Below are 20,574 nucleotides of genomic sequence, written 5' to 3' on the forward strand. Positions count from 1 at the left end.
ACAAAAAGTGCTTTTATTATCATTATCATCATCAACATCATCATTATCCCGTGCCTTTTTCCCAGCGCCAGGACTCAAAGCAAAGTACAAAAACTAAAACAAACACAGATAGAATGTAGAAAGCTAAAAACATAGGACAGATAATAGTTCAAAAGTAATTAAACTATAATGGAATTAAAACAATGTAAAAAACAAACCTACTAAAATACAAACAGTAAAAACAGCATAGCACTATTTGAAAGGCCCTTCCTTAAAAACAGTTGTCAAAGGCCTGCTGGAATAACAGTCTTCACCAATTCGCTATGAATTAAGACTTAAATTGTTATACCCTCTGCCTTTCTGGATTGCTGCTGTAAGAATTACACTTGGAACAGAATTTCTGTACTCTTTGTAAAACAGCATTGTTCACTATGTTACCCAGAACCCTTTATACAAGATCCTTGTGAAAAATATCTGTCCCAAGTTTAGCCACAGGAAATTTTTTGTTGCACTACATGAGCTAGTGTGCTTTTCGCTATTGGATGAGGAAAGCTAGGCAACCTTGCATGTTTCTCTGCCACAAAATTAGGAGCCAAATCTGTGGTTCGGTGTTGAATGCAATTTTGCTTTGTGATGGTTTATAGCCGAACAAATACAATTCATTACTACCATGAGGGTCAGAAATATGAATGAGAAGCCAATGCATGAACAAAAATGGCAAAAGGAAGGGGAGAAGAGGGAGCTTGATGCACCTGCTTCCAGCTGAGGCAGCTTTGACTCTGTGAAGTGGACCAAGTTATTGGGTCTCATGATGGCGATGGAGCGGGCAGTGATGACCAGCCTCTGGAACACTTCCGGGTCAAGGTCCTTCCCCTCTTTGCTTGAAGCCGTCAGATACTGGATGGCTTTGCTCAGCAGAGCCTGATCCTACAAAGAGAGAACAGTTTGCCCAAGAAGAGTGCTTATTGTGACATATTGGAAAAATGATAAACTCCCTACCAGAGTCGAATGGTTACTCAAATTGACAGAATATGCAGAATTAGCCTCCCTTTCAGAAAGAATCTGAGATAAACCCAAACAGGAGTTCATTCTACAATGGGATAACTTCAAAAACTATTTGAAAAGTAGCTGTAACTTAAACATGGTAGTTGCCTTCGAATGATTTCTGAAAATAATACATATGATGGAAAATGATATTGAAATAGAAAAGAGAATGTTTATAAATTAACAATGGTTAAGTAAAGCAAAATGTTTAATATAAAGGAAACATGGAGAGGGTGGGAAGTCATAGGTTCGTGTAGAAAGCACATAGTTGAAGCTGTATGTATCTCTTGTGATATAATTACCGGATTTATCAAAACGAAGATGACCATGTGTTGTATATATGTAGAAAATGAACAATAAAGTATTATTATTATTATTATTATTACTATTACTATTATTATTAAACAAAACAGTTTGCCCTTATTGGAAAGGTATCTCACAAACTTAAAGTATCTAAAAGGAAGCATTCAAATGACTATTTGAGGCACGGTCATTCAGGGTCACCAGCATATGCGAATGTATGGCTCACTTAAGACTGTATTATTGAGAATAAAGGCTCTATAAAGGAACACACAGGTGGAGAGGACTTCTATTTTTATAAATCTTTATTATCTGCAAAAGGAATCTTTGTATGAGTTAATACTTTATCATCCCTTTGGAGCTGAGCTGTAACTTTGCACAGCCTTCCAGCCTGTGATGCTTTACGGTTTAATTCTCTGATTCTTTGTTTTATTCCTGTTATGCTTGCACTTTTGTTTGTTAATCAATTTTTTTAAAAAAGAAAGAGGACAGAGGACAGGAAGGCTCAGGAGCAAATACCAGACTGAGCAGGAGACCAAACATCCACCTTGTTCTGAGCAGTACACTTGAACTGCGGGGGGAGGTTAACCCGAGACAGTTCACAGGGAAGGCCAGAGACAAGAATCCACTGGAGGAGACTCCCCCCCCCCAGCTGTAGTTCTTCCTCCCCACAGCAGCAGGATCCACTCTGGAGCACTCTGTCCCTTTCATTCTGGTTATTATCAGTACTGTATTATAAGCAGAAGTTTTCTGGGGGAATTCCTGGGGGTTCCTCACAAACTGCTGGAGGGCACCTCAGTGAGGCTGCTAAAGGTAAAGGTAAAGGGACCCCTGACCATTAGGTCCAGTCATGGCTGACTCTGGGAGTAATGCTGATGAAGCTCTCTTCTCCAACACAATTGCCTTGTCTTGAACTCTGTTGCCCTAATCACAAAGTGAAGGCTTCGTTTTCCTCCACACCTGCCACCACTACTTGTGTGAATCTGCAGGGAGTTGTTCCAGGGCAGGGACAGCCAATTGTGGTACCCACTCCGATCACAGCTGTCCACTTTTCCCTTTTCTTGCGAGGAATCCTATTCGGAATAAGGGAATTTCCCTTAGAAAAAGGGAAACGTTGACAGCTATGCCCCAGATGTCGCTGGTTTGGATGATGCAAGTTCAGCAGCATCAGGAGAGCAGCACGGCAGCGGCTACCTCTGTTTTGGAACATACAGACCCTCCCTTCTCCACAGCTGCAGACAGGGAGGCCTCAAGGGAACAGCTCCTGAAAGTCACCCCAGACCCCTCTGCAGCATCTACAGGGAGGCGCAAGGGTTTATCTGAGACACAAGAAAGCCAAAAATAAATCCGTCGAGGATGGGGAACTCAGGGAAGCTATTGGCACCTGGGACATGGAACCCCAAAGGTTTGTGTGGTGGGGGAACAAAAGATGGCTCTGTAGCTTTACCTTGTGGTTGTGGTAGGCCGAGCGGCTGGTGTGGAGACTGGCCAGGAGGCTCTTGGTCTGTTGCTGGACGCTGGAGGGGGCTGGCGTCGACAGAAGCATGGTAGCCAACTCTTGAGCAGCAGCCTTGCTCTTCTCCTGCAAGCAGGGCACAGAAACTGGGCTAGCGGTGCCTTTGATGTTGGGAGTTTCCCCCAAAAAGCATCATCAGGCAGAAAGGCAGGAAACAAGGATAAACAGTCCCATAAAGTTGGTTGCAGACAAACAACAACAACAACACAGCTCTTTGGAAGCTTGCTTTGGGACCCTGGAAGGCCTGAATGTGTTTGTCAACTACCAAATAAAGCAGGGTGGGTGCCTCTGGCCCATGGGGGCTCCAGTTTCCCTTAAGCTATATCCACTTGTCAATGGGGTGGTGTAACCCCAGCGGTCAGGCATGAAGGAGAGTTAAATTCTGCTTAGTGCAGCTGCGCATGTTCTCCATGGGGAACCAGTGTGCATAACCAACCCCTGCGGTATGGAGTATTTTTAATGCTTTTTAATACTTTTTGAGGATGGGGGGGAGCTACCCCCCCAGCAAAGCCTATGCCCCTGGTCCATCTGCTGAGGGTGGGTGTCCAATCCTGCTTAGCTCAGGTATGTACACTGGTTCTTCATGGGATCTTTGCACAAAAGACACCAGCTGATGGGCGGGGAGTTCAATCCTGCTTGGTCACTATCTTCTTCCAAAGGGCATAATGCTGTCAAGTGAGACAATAGGTGGGTGGTCCGGCCCGCCTGTCCCGGAACTGCAGAGTTGGCAGCGGCGGGGAGGGGGGTGTCAAACGGCTGTCAAGGTTATCCGGTAGGGTGTTAAGATAAAAATCTGGCCCCCAGGGCCAAAAAGGCCCTCCACCTTTGCTATAGGTAAAGGTAAAGGGAGACCCCTGACCATTAGGTCCAGTCGTGACCGACTCTGGGGTTACGGCGCTCATCTCGCTTTATTGGCCGAGGGAGCCGGCATACAGCTTCCGGGTCATGTGGCCAGCAGGACTAAGCCGCTTCTGGCGAACCAGAGAAGTGTATGGAAACGCTGTTTACCTTCCCACCGGAGCGGTACCTATTTATCTACTTGCACTTTGATGTGCTTTCAAACTGCTAGGTTGGCAGGACCAGGGACCGAGCAACGGGAGCTCACCCCGTCGTGGGGATTCGAACCGCCGACTTTCTGATCGGCAAGTCCTAGGCTCTGTGGTTTAACCCACAAATGAGCCACTGGGAGACCAGACATTTGGAGTGCAGCAGTAAAGTCTGACCCAGCAAGTCCAGGTCTCCTACTAGCCCACCGTCCCCCACAAAAAAACCCCTCTGGTGCAGGAACAAATGTATCCCTGCTGGCAATGATCAGAGAACACTGGCTTTCAAATCCAGCTCCAAAAAAAACCCCCTTTTCTCCCTCTCTCTTTTTTGGCTAGGCAGCTTTCCTGACAGATCTCCGCTTCCAGCGGCATCAAAGTCAAATCAGCAAATAAGAACACTTTTGGGGTGGGTGGGTGGAGGGGAGATCAGGGCTTAGAGGGTGGCTGATCCCCTTTGCTGTGCATCCGCCTCCCGCCCTCCCCGCCCCAAAGCTAAACCCGCAACGTTCCCAAAACCTCAAGAAAAGTTACTTGCCTTCTCGTTGACTGGTCCGACGGCAAAGCAGCTTTCCAGAGCTTCTAAAGAACTGACTACTAGCCTGGAGGGGGTAAAAAACGAAGGAGAAAGCTGGTTTCAGAAAAAAAAGGCAAGACTCCTTAAGATCTATTTATTTCTTTGCTTCATGGCAAGCAGCAGCTCTGGGTGGCTCAGAAAGAGAGAGGGAGGGAGAGAGGGAGCGCTAAGAGATGCCAAGTCCCTTGCCGGCGCCACCAAAAGAGAGAAAGGAATCGCAGCAAGATAAATGTAAAAAAATAAAATAAAAAATACTGCCACAGGCATCGTGCATATCTCATTCATTGTGCTGCAGACCAGAGAGTTAAACCTGGCTCCCGCTCAGAGAAAAAACTTAGGGCCGTTTCTGCAAATCCATGGGGAGGGCGGGGGGGGGCAAGAAAGAGAGGCTTTTCTCTCCCCAAAGAGGATAAGAACGTTTCTCCTTACACAGCCTGCAGCAGGGATAACTTGGACGGCATTGACAGGACTGATTCATCAGCACGCCTCCCCCCGCTTCTGCTCTGAGAAGCGCACACACGTGCGGCGCAGATCAAGGGGTGGCGTGACATGTACTTTTGCGGAGAAGGGGGGTTAGGGAAAGGCATATAAAGAGGCTGCTCAGAGGGGCTTTAGGGGGCGTTTGCTGTTCCCAAAGAGGTCACTCTCCCCCGTCAAAAAATGCAGAATATTATAACATCTTTTTCAGCAAACCTGAACGGCAGACAGTGAGGAACAGCACTCAAAAAAAGCCCAGATTTGGCACATCTCTGGCAAAAAACACACCCTCAAATCTCTCCAGGATGCAAGCAATCACCCACCTGGTTGCCTGTAGAGAGGAAACGTCACTTCCACAATTTATTTATTTTTTAACTCGGAAAAAAGAGCATCCCATTGCATTATGGGAAGGGTGGTAGCTCAGTGGTTGAACACCTGCTTTGCACGGCATTTCCAGGTAGGGCTGGGAGAAAATCCTGCTTAAGATCCTGGAGAGCCATTGCTGCCAGTCAGTGCCAGGCAATACTGAGCTAGATGGACCAAGGGTCTCAGTATAAGGCAACTTTCCATGCGTCAGGCTGGCAACACAAATAAAGAATGCAGTTATGGGGGTGGTTCTGGCTGCCCCATCTCAAGAGAGAAAAAAAGGGGGATGTCATAGAACTGGGGGAAAGGGTGCAGAAGTGGGCAACTAAAATAATCAGGGGGCCCAGGAGCAACTCCACAATAAGGAAAAGCTAGCACCACTGGATGTTTTTAGTTGTGGGGAAGAAAATGGATGAGAATTCATCAAGAAGACAAGGAGGACCGGAAACACTTCCCAAGAAAAAATAAATCAAGCTTCCTGGAAGCTCCTGCAGCTCTGACAAACCCGAGGAAGAAGTGATCTGGAGATGCACAAAACCAAATGTGGCTTCTGAGATTCCAGCAGCCGTCGCACACAAATATTCAACACATATCCCCCCCCCACCTTTGGGGGGCAACAACTTCATTTAAGAAAGTAACAATACTCTTTAAGCCCTGGGCCCTAGAATTATAATATACACCATTATAATACCTCCCTCTTTTGTCTTCCTATCGGAAGAATGGGGACATTTATTTATCGCATTTATATGCCACCTATTCCCTCCAAAGAGCATACGCAGTTTTCACCACCCCTCATTTAATCCCCACAACAACCCTGTGAAGTAGGTTCGGCTGAGAGGCAGCGACCGGCCCCAGGTCACCCAGTGAGTTTCATGAATGAGCAGAGATAACCTAATGCGAGAGAGAGACTGGATTGTAAGCCAACTAAGTCCTATGCATAGCAGACCCACTTAAATCAGTGGGCAATGCCCATTGATTTTAGTGAGTCTATTCTGAGCAGGACTGACACTGAGTTTAACCCTTAATCCAACCAACACTCTTTCAGCGTTCTTGTGGAACTGCCCATGCCGAACCCCAATACCGCTGCAGCAGACTTTTCAGGATTTGACAAGATGCTAGTCCTCAAGAGAAGCAGCTTCCTTGGGGCAGCCCAAGTACTTGTAATTGATATGACTGCCTCTCCTTCCCCTTGCCAACATTATCCTCCCCTTCTTCTCCCATCTCCATTGTGTCTGCTTTCAGACTGTAAGCTCCTTGGAAGCATAGACCCTTGCTGTTCTTCGTTGTGCTACGCACACCGATTGCACAATGGGGAAAACTCTTAAACAGTGATTACATTAGTGGCTCTGTTTCATGTTGCCGCATTGCTCCAGAGCTTGCAAACCCAACGGCCGCCCTGCCCACGAAGATGTATGCTCCTTTGGTCCATGCAGAAGCAGCACGAGATAAGCGAGGGGTGGAGGGAGGAGGGAGAGGGAAGATGAGACAGGCCAGAAGTTCAGGCAAGGGAGCTGCTAGCTGAAGTGGCCAGAGATGGGGCTCAGTGGCAGAGAACCTCATTTGCATGCAGAAGGTCCCAGGTCCAATCCCCAATGGTATAAGGTAAAGGGACCCCTGACCATTAGGTCCAGTCGTGACCGACTCTGGACTTGTGGCGCTCATCTTGCTTTATTGGCCAAGGGAGCCAGCGTACAGCTTCCGGGTCATGTGGCCAGCATGACTAAGCCGCTTCTGGCAAACCAGAGCAGTGCTTGAAAACGCCGTTTACCTTCCTTTCGGAGTGGTACCTATTTATCTACTTGCACTGGCGTGCTTTCGAACTGCTAGGTTGGCAGGAGCAGGGACCGAGCAACGGGAGCTCACCCCATCACAGGGATTCGAACCGCCAACCTTCTGATCGGCAAGTCCTAGGCTCTGTGGTTTAACCCACAGCGCCACCCGCATCCCGATCCCCAATGGTATATCTGGGTGCTATTATTGCTGTTGTTGTTAAGATTTATGATCCGCCCTTCACCTGAAAGTCTCAGGGCGGATACACACCCACCTGAAAATTAGAAACTGAAAAACCCGAAAACACACACGTCTCAAGTGTCAAAGGCAAGGGCAAATGGATGCGTCTCGGGATTCGCCGAAAGCTGTACAGGGGAGGCACCCGGCGCCGCTCAGTGGGGAGTGGTTCCCCCAGAGGAAGGCCCTCTCCTGGGTCACACACACCAAGCTTCTTGAGGATCATAAACAGTGAAACAAAGGTGCCTGCCTAAAATCAACAGGCAGGGAGTGCAAGAGAACAGGTCACACTAAAAGACTGATTTCTTGCAAGTAATTTCTGTTCCATTTGTTGAGATTGGAGGCTGGGTTATGGAATGTTTGAACAGGTTTTATTGGAGGGGAGATGTAATACTGATTATTATTTTTTAATGTAGCTTTTATGGGCTTGCCCTGCCCATAACGCTAAACCATGGCTAGGAATAACCATGGTTGACAAGCTGAAGCTGAGGCATCAGGCAGATCTCTTGAACATCAGTTTTGCCACGTCGCAGAAGAGTTAGAAAGCACCAGCAAGAGAAGCCAAACCTTGAGAGCACTTTGGTCCCCTGCCCCCTGCTCTTCATTCATGGTTCTGTAGCTTTGTGGAAGTTGTAACTCCTTTCCAACAGTTAAGTAGGAGGTCTGGGGTTTGCTTGTAATGCAAAGCTACGGTTAACATTCACTAAGGCTTGTAAACCAACTACAATCCCCGGTTAATGAGTTACCTTTAACCATAGTTAAGCCAGAATTAAACTGCTGAGCTGGTTTCACATGTAACACCAAGCCATGGATTAATGAACCAAAGTTTAGCTTAACCGTAGGCTGAACAAACCATAGTTTAAACTGAACAAACCATAGTTTTGTTCAACAAACCATAGCTTGGTGTTATGTGTGCCTCAGGCCTCTGTTGCAAGGCTGGTTCAGACAGGCTTTATTCCTGGGCGGGGGGAGGGGAGCATCATATAATATTTTAAAGAATAATTAAATGCATTTAGCTGCCGACAAGGATTAGCAGATCTCTCCCAATCAGGTCAAAAGGAGCAGGGGGAGAGAGATTGAGGGGGAAAGCCGAGCGGGAGAAGAGACAAGCAGCTCGTTTCAATTTTGCTTGGGTTTCTTGGCTGGCTGATCTGCCATGCAAGAGGTCCTAATGTAAAAAAAAAGCAGCATGAAGGTCACTTTTTCAAGATTATCTATGCTTTATGCACACACGCTTTCAAAAAAGAAAACACCAACCAACAGAAATCAAAGCAATGTGCTGTTATTGTCTTACACACACAAGTAATAAAGCAAAAAATCATTCGTGCACAGAGAGAGAGAGAAAACAAAAGATAGTATACTAACCGGTCCAGGGTGGTTAAGGACTCAGTTTCAGAACTTTGGGGGAAGCAAAGGAAAAGGAAAATATATATATGTATATACACATATAAATAAAAAAAGATATGAAGCTCACAGAAAAATATCGAAGAAACACGTCCTAAGCAAACCATACCAAAAAAATTAAAGGGGGAGGGAAGAGAAACAGGCAAATTAAATTAAAGTGTTTGAGAGAGAAGTGGGGCTTAGGTCAGAAACAATTTCAAGCAACAGTCACTGTACTAGCTGAAAGAATTAAGAGGAGGCCTGAGAAGAGAATGAGCAGGAAATGGCCAGTCTGAGAGGCACCCCCAAGCCTCCCCTCTGCATCCCAGACCCGCAGCCAAAGGTGATGCTCTGTGCTATAGAAGGCGAGGGTAAATTCTACAGCACCTCACACACTGCTCATATTTCCAATGGGGTTTAACAGTTATGGGACATGTGTAAGCCGCAATTCTGCAGATGTGCAGAAGTGCCTACAATAAGCAAAACAGATCACAGAACTCAGCTTCCTCAGAGTCTCAAGATTTCATATTGCTGTTTTCCTTTAAGTGTTTAGTCCTCATATGTGTGGAAATGCACTTGAACGTAAGCAGGTTAATGGCTGCTAAAATCTGAGAGGCAATGTTTGTGTTAGGAGGTGGGGGTGGGGGGTGGACGCTAAAGAAGATTTTTTTAGTGGCTAAAGATTGCTTGAACTAAAGTTGCACAAGAACAGAGGAAATATCGGCAGACTGACTGAAACTATTTTGGCGGTTCACAGAACTGAGCTTTCCTTAGAGCAGAATTTCACATTTTTAATTTAAGATACAACAACTGCGGGACATATACACAACCCTGTAGGAGCCATGTGTCAGTGATTGTGTGTCAGTGACTCGGCAGCAGTCACTGAATGGGAGTTAGTCAATGGATGTCAGTGTCTGTCACGGAGTGTGTGTATCCATCCTACACACTGAGCCACGAGTCCTTCACACGTTTTCCAAACCCAAGAGGTGGTTTGCTGCCCTGTTGCTCTCCAGGAACTACAAAGGGTATCCATTTGCTCCGCACCTACTTTCCCCTGTCCCCCACCGACTCCATCACACTGAGGTCCAGCTCCGTGCTTTCCTTCTACTGTTTCCTCCTTCCATTCTTCTCTGTCCAATCATGGACTTAGGGGACTCAAGAGGCCCTTGAGGAGTTGGGCGGCAAAAGTCAACCCTGCTGTTGTTTTTTCCCTAACACCACCATGCTTTTTTTTAGCACACAACGCTAGCAGGCCACACAGGTTCTAGCAAAAATAAGAAAAATGCACACATTGAGGCTGGTTTCGCCTCACAGATGAATTTTTTCTTCCCAGAATATATATATTTTTGGCTCTGGATGGCCACCCCAACTTTGTCCTCTCCTGCCATGCCTGCCACTGGCTGCTCCTTCCATCTCCACCCTCCCAATCACACAGAGAGAGAAAGAACAAGGGAGTTGAGTCTCAAAAGCAAGTGGTGCTGTCTAGTGGTTGGCGGACTGCAACTCCCATCCGTCTCAGCCAGCTAGCACAGGCCAACAGGCAGGGAGGATGATGGGAGCTGAAGTCCAACAACGCCTTGAGGACACCATGTTGCCAAACCCCTGTCCTAGAGCACTGCTGCCCTCTAGGGACAACAGTTTTAATTCCTCGCTCTTTCTTTTCATCCCCATCATCTCCCTCTCAAAGCTGCATGGCAGACTCTGGTCTCCCTGGAAAGAGACTGACTGAAAAATGAGGAAAGGGAGGAGGAGATGGAGAGATGTTTCTGCGGTGATGCGCAGAACTTGCCTGGTGAATGTTGGGCACCACAACCTCTCGGTTGCCAGGGCAGAGGAGCAGGAGAGGATTTTTACATGCTGCGCTGTAAGGGATGAACTGACACTGGGGTGGGGGCTCTTGTAAAGTTCCCTGCCACCACTCACAATGCACAATGCACGTGCAAACACACAACAATACAGCCATTACAGCAGGGAGGGGAACCTCCAGCCTATGTCCCAATCTGGGCCAGCCAGGAGTTCAGATTTGGCCAGTAGGACCAAAAAACCACGCCCACCTGTCAGTCACGCCCACCTGTCAGTCACTGACAGGCAGAGTGAAGGGCAGGTTTCAACTCTGCATGGTTCCCTGCAGTGAAGTGGCATACACAATCAATTCCTGCAGAAAGCAGGATCTAATCCCCATCAGCTGTTGAGTGCTGGGGAGGGGGGTTGGTCCACTCACGCCACAACCTCGCAAGGAACTCCTACATGCAGTTCAGCCTTACAGAAAGAAAGATGTAAGCACACATACACCCATCAGCTGATGAGAAAAAGGTTCTCCCCCCAATACAGTGGGTGGGATCAATCTCCTGGCATCATTAGGACAACAGAGGATTGATTATGAGAGTAATCACACCCATTTGCCAAACGTTGGCCTGCAGGGTGGGGAAATGAGGATCCAGCCTGCTCAGAGCAAAAGCACTGCCCTGACACACACCCCATTATAGAATCTAAAGGGGTTCTATACCACAAAACTGCTCCTACGTTCCTGGAGTTATAAACCGTACCTGCAGGAAGACAGGATGGGTGGTAAGTCGAAAAAAGGAACATACGGTTCTGAAGATTTACCTCTCGAGAACAGTGCCGCTAGCAGCTGCCGGAGTAGCCGATTCTGCGTCTCCAGTTCCATTGCTCTGATTCAGGTTGGGGGGGCAGACGTTGCTGACTGAGGCTGACGGGAAATCCTCCGGGGGCTCATCCGGCCAGCCAAACTGCTCCTTCGTCTTGCCGTAGATTTTGATGGCGTCCAGCATGGTGACGCCGGCGGGATCCACAGACGCCCCGACTTCAAGAGAGGAGAAGAGCCATGGCTTTTTTCCGTACCTCTCAAGCAAGGCAGGGAGAGCCAGCAAGGTGTGGCAGTTAGCATGTCAGACTAGGAGCTGAGAGATCAGGGCTCAAATCCCACCCCCACCGCCTCAGCCATGAAGCTGAGGTAATTGCTGGGGTAAGGTAAAGGTAAAGGGGCCCCTGACCATTAGGTCCAGTTGTGACCGATTCTGGGGTTGCGGCGCTCATCTCGCTTTATTGGTCAAGGGAGCCAGCGTACAGCTTCCGGGTCATGTGGCCAGCATGACTAAGCCACTTCTGGCGAACCAGAGCAGCGCACGGAAACGCCGTTTACCTTCCCGCCGGAGCGGTACCTATTTATCTAATTGCACTTTGACGTGCTTTCGAACTGCTAGGTTGGCAGGAGCAGGGACCGAGCAACGGGAGCTCACCCCGTCACGGGGATTCAAACCACTGACCTTCTGATCGGCAAGTCCTAGGCTCTGTGGTTTAACCCACAGTGCCACCCACGTCCCAATTGCTGGGGTAATCTTGGGCAAATCACTGCCTCTCAGCCTAGCCAACCTCACAGAGTTGTTGTGGGGATTAAATGAGGAGGGAGGGAGAACCAAACATGCCACCTTGAGCCCCTTGGGAGATGAGGTATAAATGCAATAAGCAAAAGTATGGCAAATAGAACACGAGGGGGGGGGGTAAGAGTGGATTGACAAATAAAATAAAACTGGAACAACGCTTGTAGCATAAAGACTCTTTGGCAACTGCTTGGTATGGCTTTCTTATAGACAGGGTTAAAAATGAAAACAGGCAACTCCCTTCACACCGTAAAAACATTATTTTAACATAAAATTGTATATCAAAAGCTGCAAAAGGCCTAAATTACTGAGATCTTCTCCGCCAGAGAAACTGCAAACAGACAATTACCAAAAGTCAATAGTTTGAAACATGGACGGGGGGAACCTCAGGAATCTTACCAAAGATGGTCAGCTTCTTGTCTGCCTGCAGGGCCTCCTCTCGGGTGAAGGGGAAGTCGAACCACCGTGGCCGGTTCAGGTTCAGCTGCATGGTGCGGCCAAAGATCTCCAGGTAGGAGGGGGCTCGCTCGATGGCCTGAGTCCCAATCTGGACCCTCATGCCGGTCATCACCATGGTGCTGTTGTTGTTGGTCACTTCGATGGTGAAGCCGCCAGGCTGCGGAAGAGGGGAAGGCGCCGTGCATGAAGGCGGAGGGGGAATAGAGAGTGCGAAAGGCCTATATTACCGCAGTGTACTCTACATGGGGCTTCCCTCATGCTTGATCCAGAAGCTGCAGTCAGTGCAGAATGCTGCAGCGTGACCACCGACAGGAGTGAAACCTTGTCAGCATCGAACAGGGGTCAGCAAACTTTTTCAGCAGGGGGCCAGTCCACTGCCCCTCAGACCTTGTGGGAGGGCCGGGCTATATTTTGAAGGGGGGGTGAACGAATTCCTATGCCCCACAAATAACCCAGAGATGCATTTTAAATAAAAGGACACATTCTGCTCATGTAAAAACACACTTGATTCTCGGACCATCCGCGAGCCGGATTTAGAAGGTGATTGGGCCGCATCCAGCCCCTGGGCCTTAGCTTGCCTACCCATGGCATAGAGCATCTTGTGCTCAGAGGTCTGCACTGGTTGCTGATTTGCTGCCAGGCCAAGCCCTTAACAACTTGGGACCAGTTTACCTATGAGACTGCATTACTCCACATGTGCCCACTCGAACGCTTCGATCGGCAGCACTGGCACTGCTCCACGTGTCACATAACAACTGTCCCAAATTCGTAAGAACTCAATTTTTGAGTGTGGTAGCACCTACAATTTTGAAATCTCTGCCTATTGACACCTGGCAGGCACATTTGCTGTACTCTTCCCGGCATCTCCCAAAAACATTTTTATTTGCAAAGTCGATGGAAGTTTTTACCTGCTTTTGGTATTTTAACTTTTTGAATGCCTTAAATTATTGTGCTTTCTATTTCTTAGTGCTAAAGCACTTTGAGATTGATTTATTTTACAAACAAGGGGTGTATAAATTATATGAAATGAGTAAATAAATGGGCCAGAGATGACCGCCAGTACCACCCCAAGCACCTTGGACTAGTGATCTTCCCTGTCTGCCCAGAAGCTCCTCCTCCTTTCAGAAGGCCGGTCCTTGCAAGGATGCTCACCTTGGTGTTGGCCACATACATGCCGGTGGAGTTGAGCCGATGCTTGATCTGCTGGGCGTTGTAGACCTGCAGGAGGTCATTGCCACCAAACTCCACGTCCGTCAGCTGCTGGTTGTGCTCAAAGAAGTCGATGGGGAAATTCACCTGGGTGGAGGTGCGGGTTGCTGGAGGAAGAAGGGGGGGGGGAGAGATAAAAAACACCAAAAGTTAAAGTCAAGGACAACTCTTCATTTATAAAGTAATTTCTAAATTCACAATAAGAAATCCACCCGCTCCACAAAACTGCATCACAGAATCAAGCTTAAAAGACTAAATCATATAAAATCAAAAAGAGCAGAGTTCAAACTTTCGGGTGCCTGTTGTGAGACTCTGCAAGTTTACAGGGGTTTGAGTTGTGGAGTTAATCACTAGACTGACACTGTTTATAATCTGACACTGTTGCTTATGTATTACTGTTTATCGCTTGTTATTATTAGTATTTATAACCGCTTCAATGCTTTGTGGTGTATGGGTATTACGTTAAGCATGTGCTTATGTGTAGTTTGTTATGTTCTATACTGTATTTAAACCGTCTTATGGTTTATTGACAAAAGGCGAAATATACATTTTAAAATACAGTGGTGCCTCGCAAGACGAAATTAATCCGTTCCGCGAGTCTCTTCGTCTTGCGGTTTTTTCGTCTTGTGAAGCACGGCTATTAATGGCTTAGCGGCTATTAACGGCTTAGTGGCTTTAAGAAAAAGGAAACAAACTCGCAAGAACTCGCAAGACGTTTCGTCTTGCGAAGCAAGCCCATAGGGAAATTCGTCTTGCGGAACGACTCAAAAAACGGAAAACTCTTTCGTCTTGCGCGTTTTTCGTCTTGCGAGGCATTCGTCTTGCGAGGTACCACTGTATATCCTGGGCCCGCAACTTTCACTCACTTTACATACGTGGTCGAAACACGACATGGGGGCGGGGAGCAGGAAGAGGAAATAAATGAAGAACAGTCATTCCCCACTCCCCACTTATTTTCATCTAACCCACAAACCCAGTGGGTTTTCTCTAACCAGGCTCTGGAAAGATCATGAGAAGGGCCCATCTGCAAGCTACCCAGAGTCCAGTTTAGGTGGTACCCAAATTTTGCACCATTTTGGGAGCAGACCCTTAGAACTGAACCTTTGCGTAAGTAGCAGGCCAATTGTATACAGAGAGGATGGACAGACAGATATTAAAAACCATCAGAAGAAACATTTTTGCTGCCCACCTAATAAAATCAATCAATCAAGCAGGATGCATATTTCAAACAAAAGAGAAATGTTCCGGAAGGCCTGCAAACACTATCCTGGTAGTCAAGATAACCCAGAAAATAATTGGTTGTTGAGCTCACACATGTTTATTTTCCCCCTTGCTTTGGTATACCCTCATTGGCTTGCTTTGATGCTGTGCTTATTTGTAGGTGTTGGGATGCTGGGTTCTAGACCCAGAGTGGGAAGAAGCTTCTATGCCATCTATGATCTCACCAACCAGGTGTGATGGGAGGTTCTGGGCAAACTGACGTATGCTGCTTTGTGCATAAAGGCTGGACGAGTGTTCGCTTGGGCGCAGACAAGTCATGGCAACCTCTCACTGCTGCGGTGTCTGTTCCATGCTTGTAACAGCAAGGCCTGGCAGGCTGACTTACTGTAAGTTTACTCTTTATTGTAATAAAGCACTAGAACTGATCCCTCTAGCATTCTTGACATCCTTCTTTGGTATACCTGCACCAAACCACTCCCACAAGCCCACCTTTGAGTCAGTGGACCAGGACACTGCACCAAGGGAGAGATGAGGAACATCTGTGGCCCTCCAGATGTCAATGGACTTCCCAACCCCCATCATCCTTAACCACCAGCTATAGCTGACCGTGTTGGGTGTAAAGCAACAATGCTTGCAACAAGTCGCTTGAATCTACATGATGCTCTCTCCTCTCTCGGCCTGTCTGAGATACCTTCCTCAGAGCACCAGCGAAAGTCCATGTTGTGCAGTGTCAGAACAGGAGACCAGACTTCAAACTACCTGAAGCCCACAGGATAGCCTTGGGAGAGTCCCTGCCTCTTAGCTGAACAGGGCTGTTGTGAGGACAAAGGAGGGGGCAAAATTATGTACACCACCTCGAGCTCCTTGGAGGAAAAGCAGGACATAAATCAAATAAATAAATAAATAAATGACCTCAGGGAACCTTCCAGCTTTACACTCCTATAATTCTACACCCTTTATTGCAAGCTCAAAACCTTGGGCCTCATCTCAAACTCCAGCCAAATCCAACTACACATGTAACAGCGTTTCCCCAACATTCATCCCTAATCTCTCCCTCCTCTGCATCTTCTACGCTAAATTTAATTTTAGACTGCAGGCCCCTTTAAATGTAGGGGCAAGTCTCTATTTCATTTGCTTTTATTTCTTTGAGTATTCTCAAACCACACTTTCATATAAAATATTGCAATGCAGTATTACCACCTAGAAACACAAAACGGCTAGACAAACCATGAGATGCAGAAACACATCCATAAAGGCTGCTTGTGCAAAGAATCTCAGGTTCAAAACGGTCCGTCTGAATAATACAGTTTCTTGAAGAATATTAGGCTTATGAAATCCAAGGGTATCAATGGCAGTGAAAACAAAAACAACAACCCCATAATCATAGTATGGAACAATAGTAATTATAACAGAAGTAGTAGTAATGATTAATAAAAATCAGATTATTCGGATAAGTAAGTCAAACAACACAATGCAGAGAGTGTATGCACCACTTCACAGTCCCTAGCCAATCTGACCTTGCAGCGACTTACTGATGGCCGCCGCTTTGCGCTTGCGGACGGGCTTCATGATGCTGATGACGCTACTGGGCTGGAGGGAGGGTTGGAGCCAGTAGGACGTGTTCTCCACGTTGGCCATGTAGATCCGCAGGCTGCCATCCTCGCACAGGAGGATCATGGTGGTCCGCTGCTGCTCGTTGCAGGCCGTGTGCCGGATGGCCACCATGTCTTGGATCTGGAAGGCCAAAGATACACAAAAGGTAGGCAGCTCCTTACATTTCCAACGGTGAGCATAAACCAGTATAGCAACATGCAGAAAAGCAAGGCAGCATTGCGACAGAAGGTAAGTAGGGGCAGTAAAGGCAAGTGATGGTCAGAACTGTGACACGAGGTAGCTAGAGACAGTAAAGGTAACTGACGGTCTAGTTCAGGCATGCGGAATCCCTGGGATGGGGAATCTGTGTGGCTTTTCAGATGTTATTGGGACTCCAACCCCCATCAGTCCCAGGCATCATGGTCAGTGGTGAGGGATGAAAGGGAGTCATAGCCCAGCAACTTCTGGGGGGCAGCACATTGACTGCACCTTCACTAGGGCCATTGAACACATTGAGATGCCTTTGGAAAAGGGGCGAGGGAAATGATCAGTCAAAGTGGCACCATTCCGCAGATCTTCATATGCATTTAAACTACTTAATGAAATATGGAACTCTGTAAGTTTTAAACAGACAGACAGACATGGGGATGAGGAGGTAAGAATACAGCTAGATCTGCTTCTCTGTCCACCACCCATTGCAAGAAATTGAGAAATATAATAATAATTTATTATTTTTTTTATTATTATTATTATTATTATTATTATTATTATTATTATTATTATTATTATATTTATTTATTTATACCCCGCCCATCTGGCTGGGCCTCCCCAGCCACTCTGGGCGGCTTCCATAGAAACCAAAAATACACTAAAATATCACACGTTAAAAACTTCCCTGAACCAACTGAACGTATAAATATTACAAAAACGTCAAATACAATGTGACGGAGCCAATCCAGAAAATCGTGATTCACAGAATCACCAGCAAGCTGGCAAGTTATCCTTTGGCAAATAAAATCCTATGCTAACACACAGTATTTGGAATACGGTGGTACTCTGCAAGCCGATTTAATGTTACATTTTTACGTTATCAGGCTGTGCAATTTTCCATTCATTGTAATTCTACTCGGCTTACTGGGTGCTCTTGTTCTTTTCTTCCTCCCTGACTTGAGAGAACCCCCTCCCCTTTTGCTTTCCCTGTCACCTATGGAAACTGCCCAAAGGGAGAAGGAGTCTGAAGACAAAAAAGCAAACAAACTGACCTTTGCTTTAGCCGGTAAGGTTTTAATTTCCTGGATCAAGAAAGTGTCTGGCTTCACCATCACCACCAGAGGGACACCGGTCGTCTGCTGCACACAGCACACCAGGCCAGGGTGGTTCATTACCTCTGACCACTGGCAGAGTGCTGGGGAGGTCTTGCTCCCCCCGTTGGAGCTGCAAGGGTAGGTAAAGTCAGTCTAGCATCACAAGCAGAGGCAACCGTGGACTGGTGGCTCACTCCTGACAGTAAGAGCTGTTTGACCGTGGAATTTGCTGCCATGGAGTGTGGTGGAGTCTCCTTCTTTGGAGGTCTTTAAGCAGAGACTTGACAACCATATGTCAGGAGTGCTCTGATGGTGTTTCCTGCTTGGCAGGGGGTTGGACTTGATGGCCCTTGTGGTCTCTTCCAACTCTATGATTCTATGATTCCTCAGTATACAGTGGTACCTCTGGATGCGAACGGGATCCGTTCCGGAGCCCCGTTCACATCCTGAGTAGAATGTAACATGCGACTGTGTGTGCACGGGTAGTGTTTCGCCGCTTCCGCACATGACATCATTTTGAGCATCTGCGCATGCACGAGCAGCGAAACCCGGAAGTAACAAGCTCCATTACTTCCGGGTTGCCGCAGAGAATAACCTGAAAACGTTCAACCTGAAGGTATGACTGTATCAGGGAATGTTCCCTGCCTGAAACTAGGGAGAGCCGCTGCCAGTCAGTGTAGGCCATACTGAACTTGATGGTCTGCCTCAGTATAAGGCAGCTATGGTATCAGGGTCCTAGCTCAGCGGTAGAGCATCTGTCTTGCAAGCAGAAAGTCCCAGGTTCAATATCTCGTAGCATCTCCTGGTACAGCTGGGAATGTCCCATGTCTGAAACTCTGAGAGCTGCTGCCAATCAGTGCAGACAATGCAGGACATTTTCCTACATTCTAAAGGAAGACTTATAGCTCGGTGGAAGAATGTCTGAAGTCTCAAGTTCAAAACCCCATGGACTCACTCTTCGGTATCTCTGGGAATGTTCCCTGCCCGAAACTAAGGAGAGCAGCTGCCAGTCAGTGCAGACTGTACTGAGCTAGGGGGACCAATGGTCCGGCTCAGTAGAAAGCAATTTCTTATGCCCCTATGCTCCACAGCCTACTGCATAGAAAGTTGTTCCTAACGGCCACGTCACAAAATGCCACAGGAGCAGGAGGTAGGGGAGCTGACCTCACCTTTTGACGTTGATGGGGAAGAGGCGCATCACTTCCAGCGTGGCCCGGCTGACGGTGGCCGCAAAGGACTTGCCTTGGCAGTAGCTGAAGAACAGCATCTGCAGGACGTGGGAATAGTAGACAGAAACACCGCCTCCGGCCACCTGACCGTTGCTGTCCTGCCAGGAACAGGGAGAAAAGAAGCATGTCGGGACCTCTGGATGCGACTCGGGACTGTGAAGGCTACCAAGAAGGCAAACTGGGAAATGCTTTCCCTGGCCCAAACGCTGCTTCGTTGTAGCATTTGAGGAAGTTCATGTGATGCCAAGCCCTCCTGAGGCCAAACTGCTTGTGGGAGGAAAGGATGTCAAGGGTGATGCCGTGGCAAGACCAAGGGTCGCCAAGGGAGTACCCGCAAGCGCCAGCAGTGCCCAGGAAAAGTCTCAGGGTTGCAGCCAATCCAATGGGACAGATTTATATCCCTGCACTGCAGGGAGTCACACTAGATCAGCCTTTCTCAACCTGTGGGTCCCCCAATGTTGTTGAACTACAACTCCCATCACCCCTAGCTAGCAAGGCCAGAGCTCAGGGATGATGGGAGTTGTAGTCCAACAACATCTGGGGACCCACAGGTTGCGAATCGCTGGACTAGATGATCCTCAGGGTTCCCTCCAACTCTACAATTCTCTGACTCTATGAATGTGAGTCCCACTCAAGAGGAGATCCACTGAAATGAAGAGGCATCAAAACTTAGGAGACTGCTGGATCAGGCCAGTGGCCAGTCTAGCCCGGCATCCTGTTCTCACAGTGGCCACCCAGATGCCCCAACCCGTAAGCAGGACCCGACCACAAAAGCACTTTCCCCTCCTGCAGTTTTTAGCGACAGGGTCAAGTAATTTAAATGGGTCTACTATGTGTAGGGCTGGGTTGGGGACAACGCAGGAAAATATCCTCTCAGCAATGCACAATAACCTGTTGATCTTCCTGCTAAATTTTCATTTGCGCTTGCTGTACTGAACATACCCTCTTAAACACACGGCCACATTTTGCTGGATGCCAGGAGACACGTTCCAGAAGGGGAAGAGACTGAAACAGGATCAGGGCATGGGGGGGGGTGAATGCTGTGAATTGCAGTCCTGTTAGCTTAACTGGAAAAACTGGCGGAAAGTATTGTTAAGGATAAAATAACCAAGTATGTAGAAAAACAAGCCTTGCTGACAAGCCTGACTCACAAACCTATTAAGAGTTCTTTGAGAGTGTTAACAAGCTGTAGAGACGGTGTATTTGGACTTTCAAAAAGAAGTGCTTCACCAAAGACTCCTGAGTAAGCTTAGCAGTCAAGGAATAAGAGGAGAGGTCTTCTTGTGGATCAGGAACTGGTTAAGTAGCAGGAAGCAAAAAATAGGAAGAAATGGACAGTTCTCCAAATGGGGAGATGTAGAAAATGGCGCCCCGCAAGGACTGGTACTGGGACCTGTGCTTTTTAACTTGTTCATAGTTAGGGGTGAGCAGTGATGTCCCAGAAGGGGAAGAGCCAAACAGAAAGG

The 20,574-nt window shown here is 47.5% G+C and overlaps 1 protein-coding gene across 8 annotated transcripts in view; it reads right to left on the reverse strand.

Annotated features, from left to right (window-relative positions):
- Positions 1 to 20,574, reverse strand: part of UBR4 (ubiquitin protein ligase E3 component n-recognin 4) — a 139,763-nt gene that overhangs the window by 74,461 nt on the left and 44,728 nt on the right. For 3 of the 8 annotated variants that reach the window (XM_082229598.1, XM_082229600.1, XM_082229597.1), the window contains exons 44-53: positions 19,049 to 19,206; positions 17,838 to 18,009; positions 16,500 to 16,716; positions 13,705 to 13,868; positions 12,493 to 12,709; positions 11,300 to 11,516; positions 8,675 to 8,707; positions 4,421 to 4,484; positions 2,771 to 2,905; positions 732 to 906 (exon numbers count right to left, since the gene is read on the reverse strand). In XM_082229598.1, coding sequence (XP_082085724.1) covers positions 732 to 906; positions 2,771 to 2,905; positions 4,421 to 4,484; positions 8,675 to 8,707; positions 11,300 to 11,516; positions 12,493 to 12,709; positions 13,705 to 13,868; positions 16,500 to 16,716; positions 17,838 to 18,009; positions 19,049 to 19,206 — 1,552 coding nt within the window. The remainder of the gene's footprint in view (positions 1 to 731; positions 907 to 2,770; positions 2,906 to 4,420; positions 4,485 to 8,674; positions 8,708 to 11,299; positions 11,517 to 12,492; positions 12,710 to 13,704; positions 13,869 to 16,499; positions 16,717 to 17,837; positions 18,010 to 19,048; positions 19,207 to 20,574) is intronic. The other 5 variants (XM_082229601.1, XM_082229599.1, XM_082229604.1 and 2 more) reach the window with 3 other exon arrangements.

The sequence above is a fragment of the Podarcis vaucheri genome (assembly GCF_965113315.1).
Source record: "Podarcis vaucheri genome assembly, chromosome: 7".
Taxonomy (NCBI): domain Eukaryota; kingdom Metazoa; phylum Chordata; class Lepidosauria; order Squamata; family Lacertidae; genus Podarcis; species Podarcis vaucheri.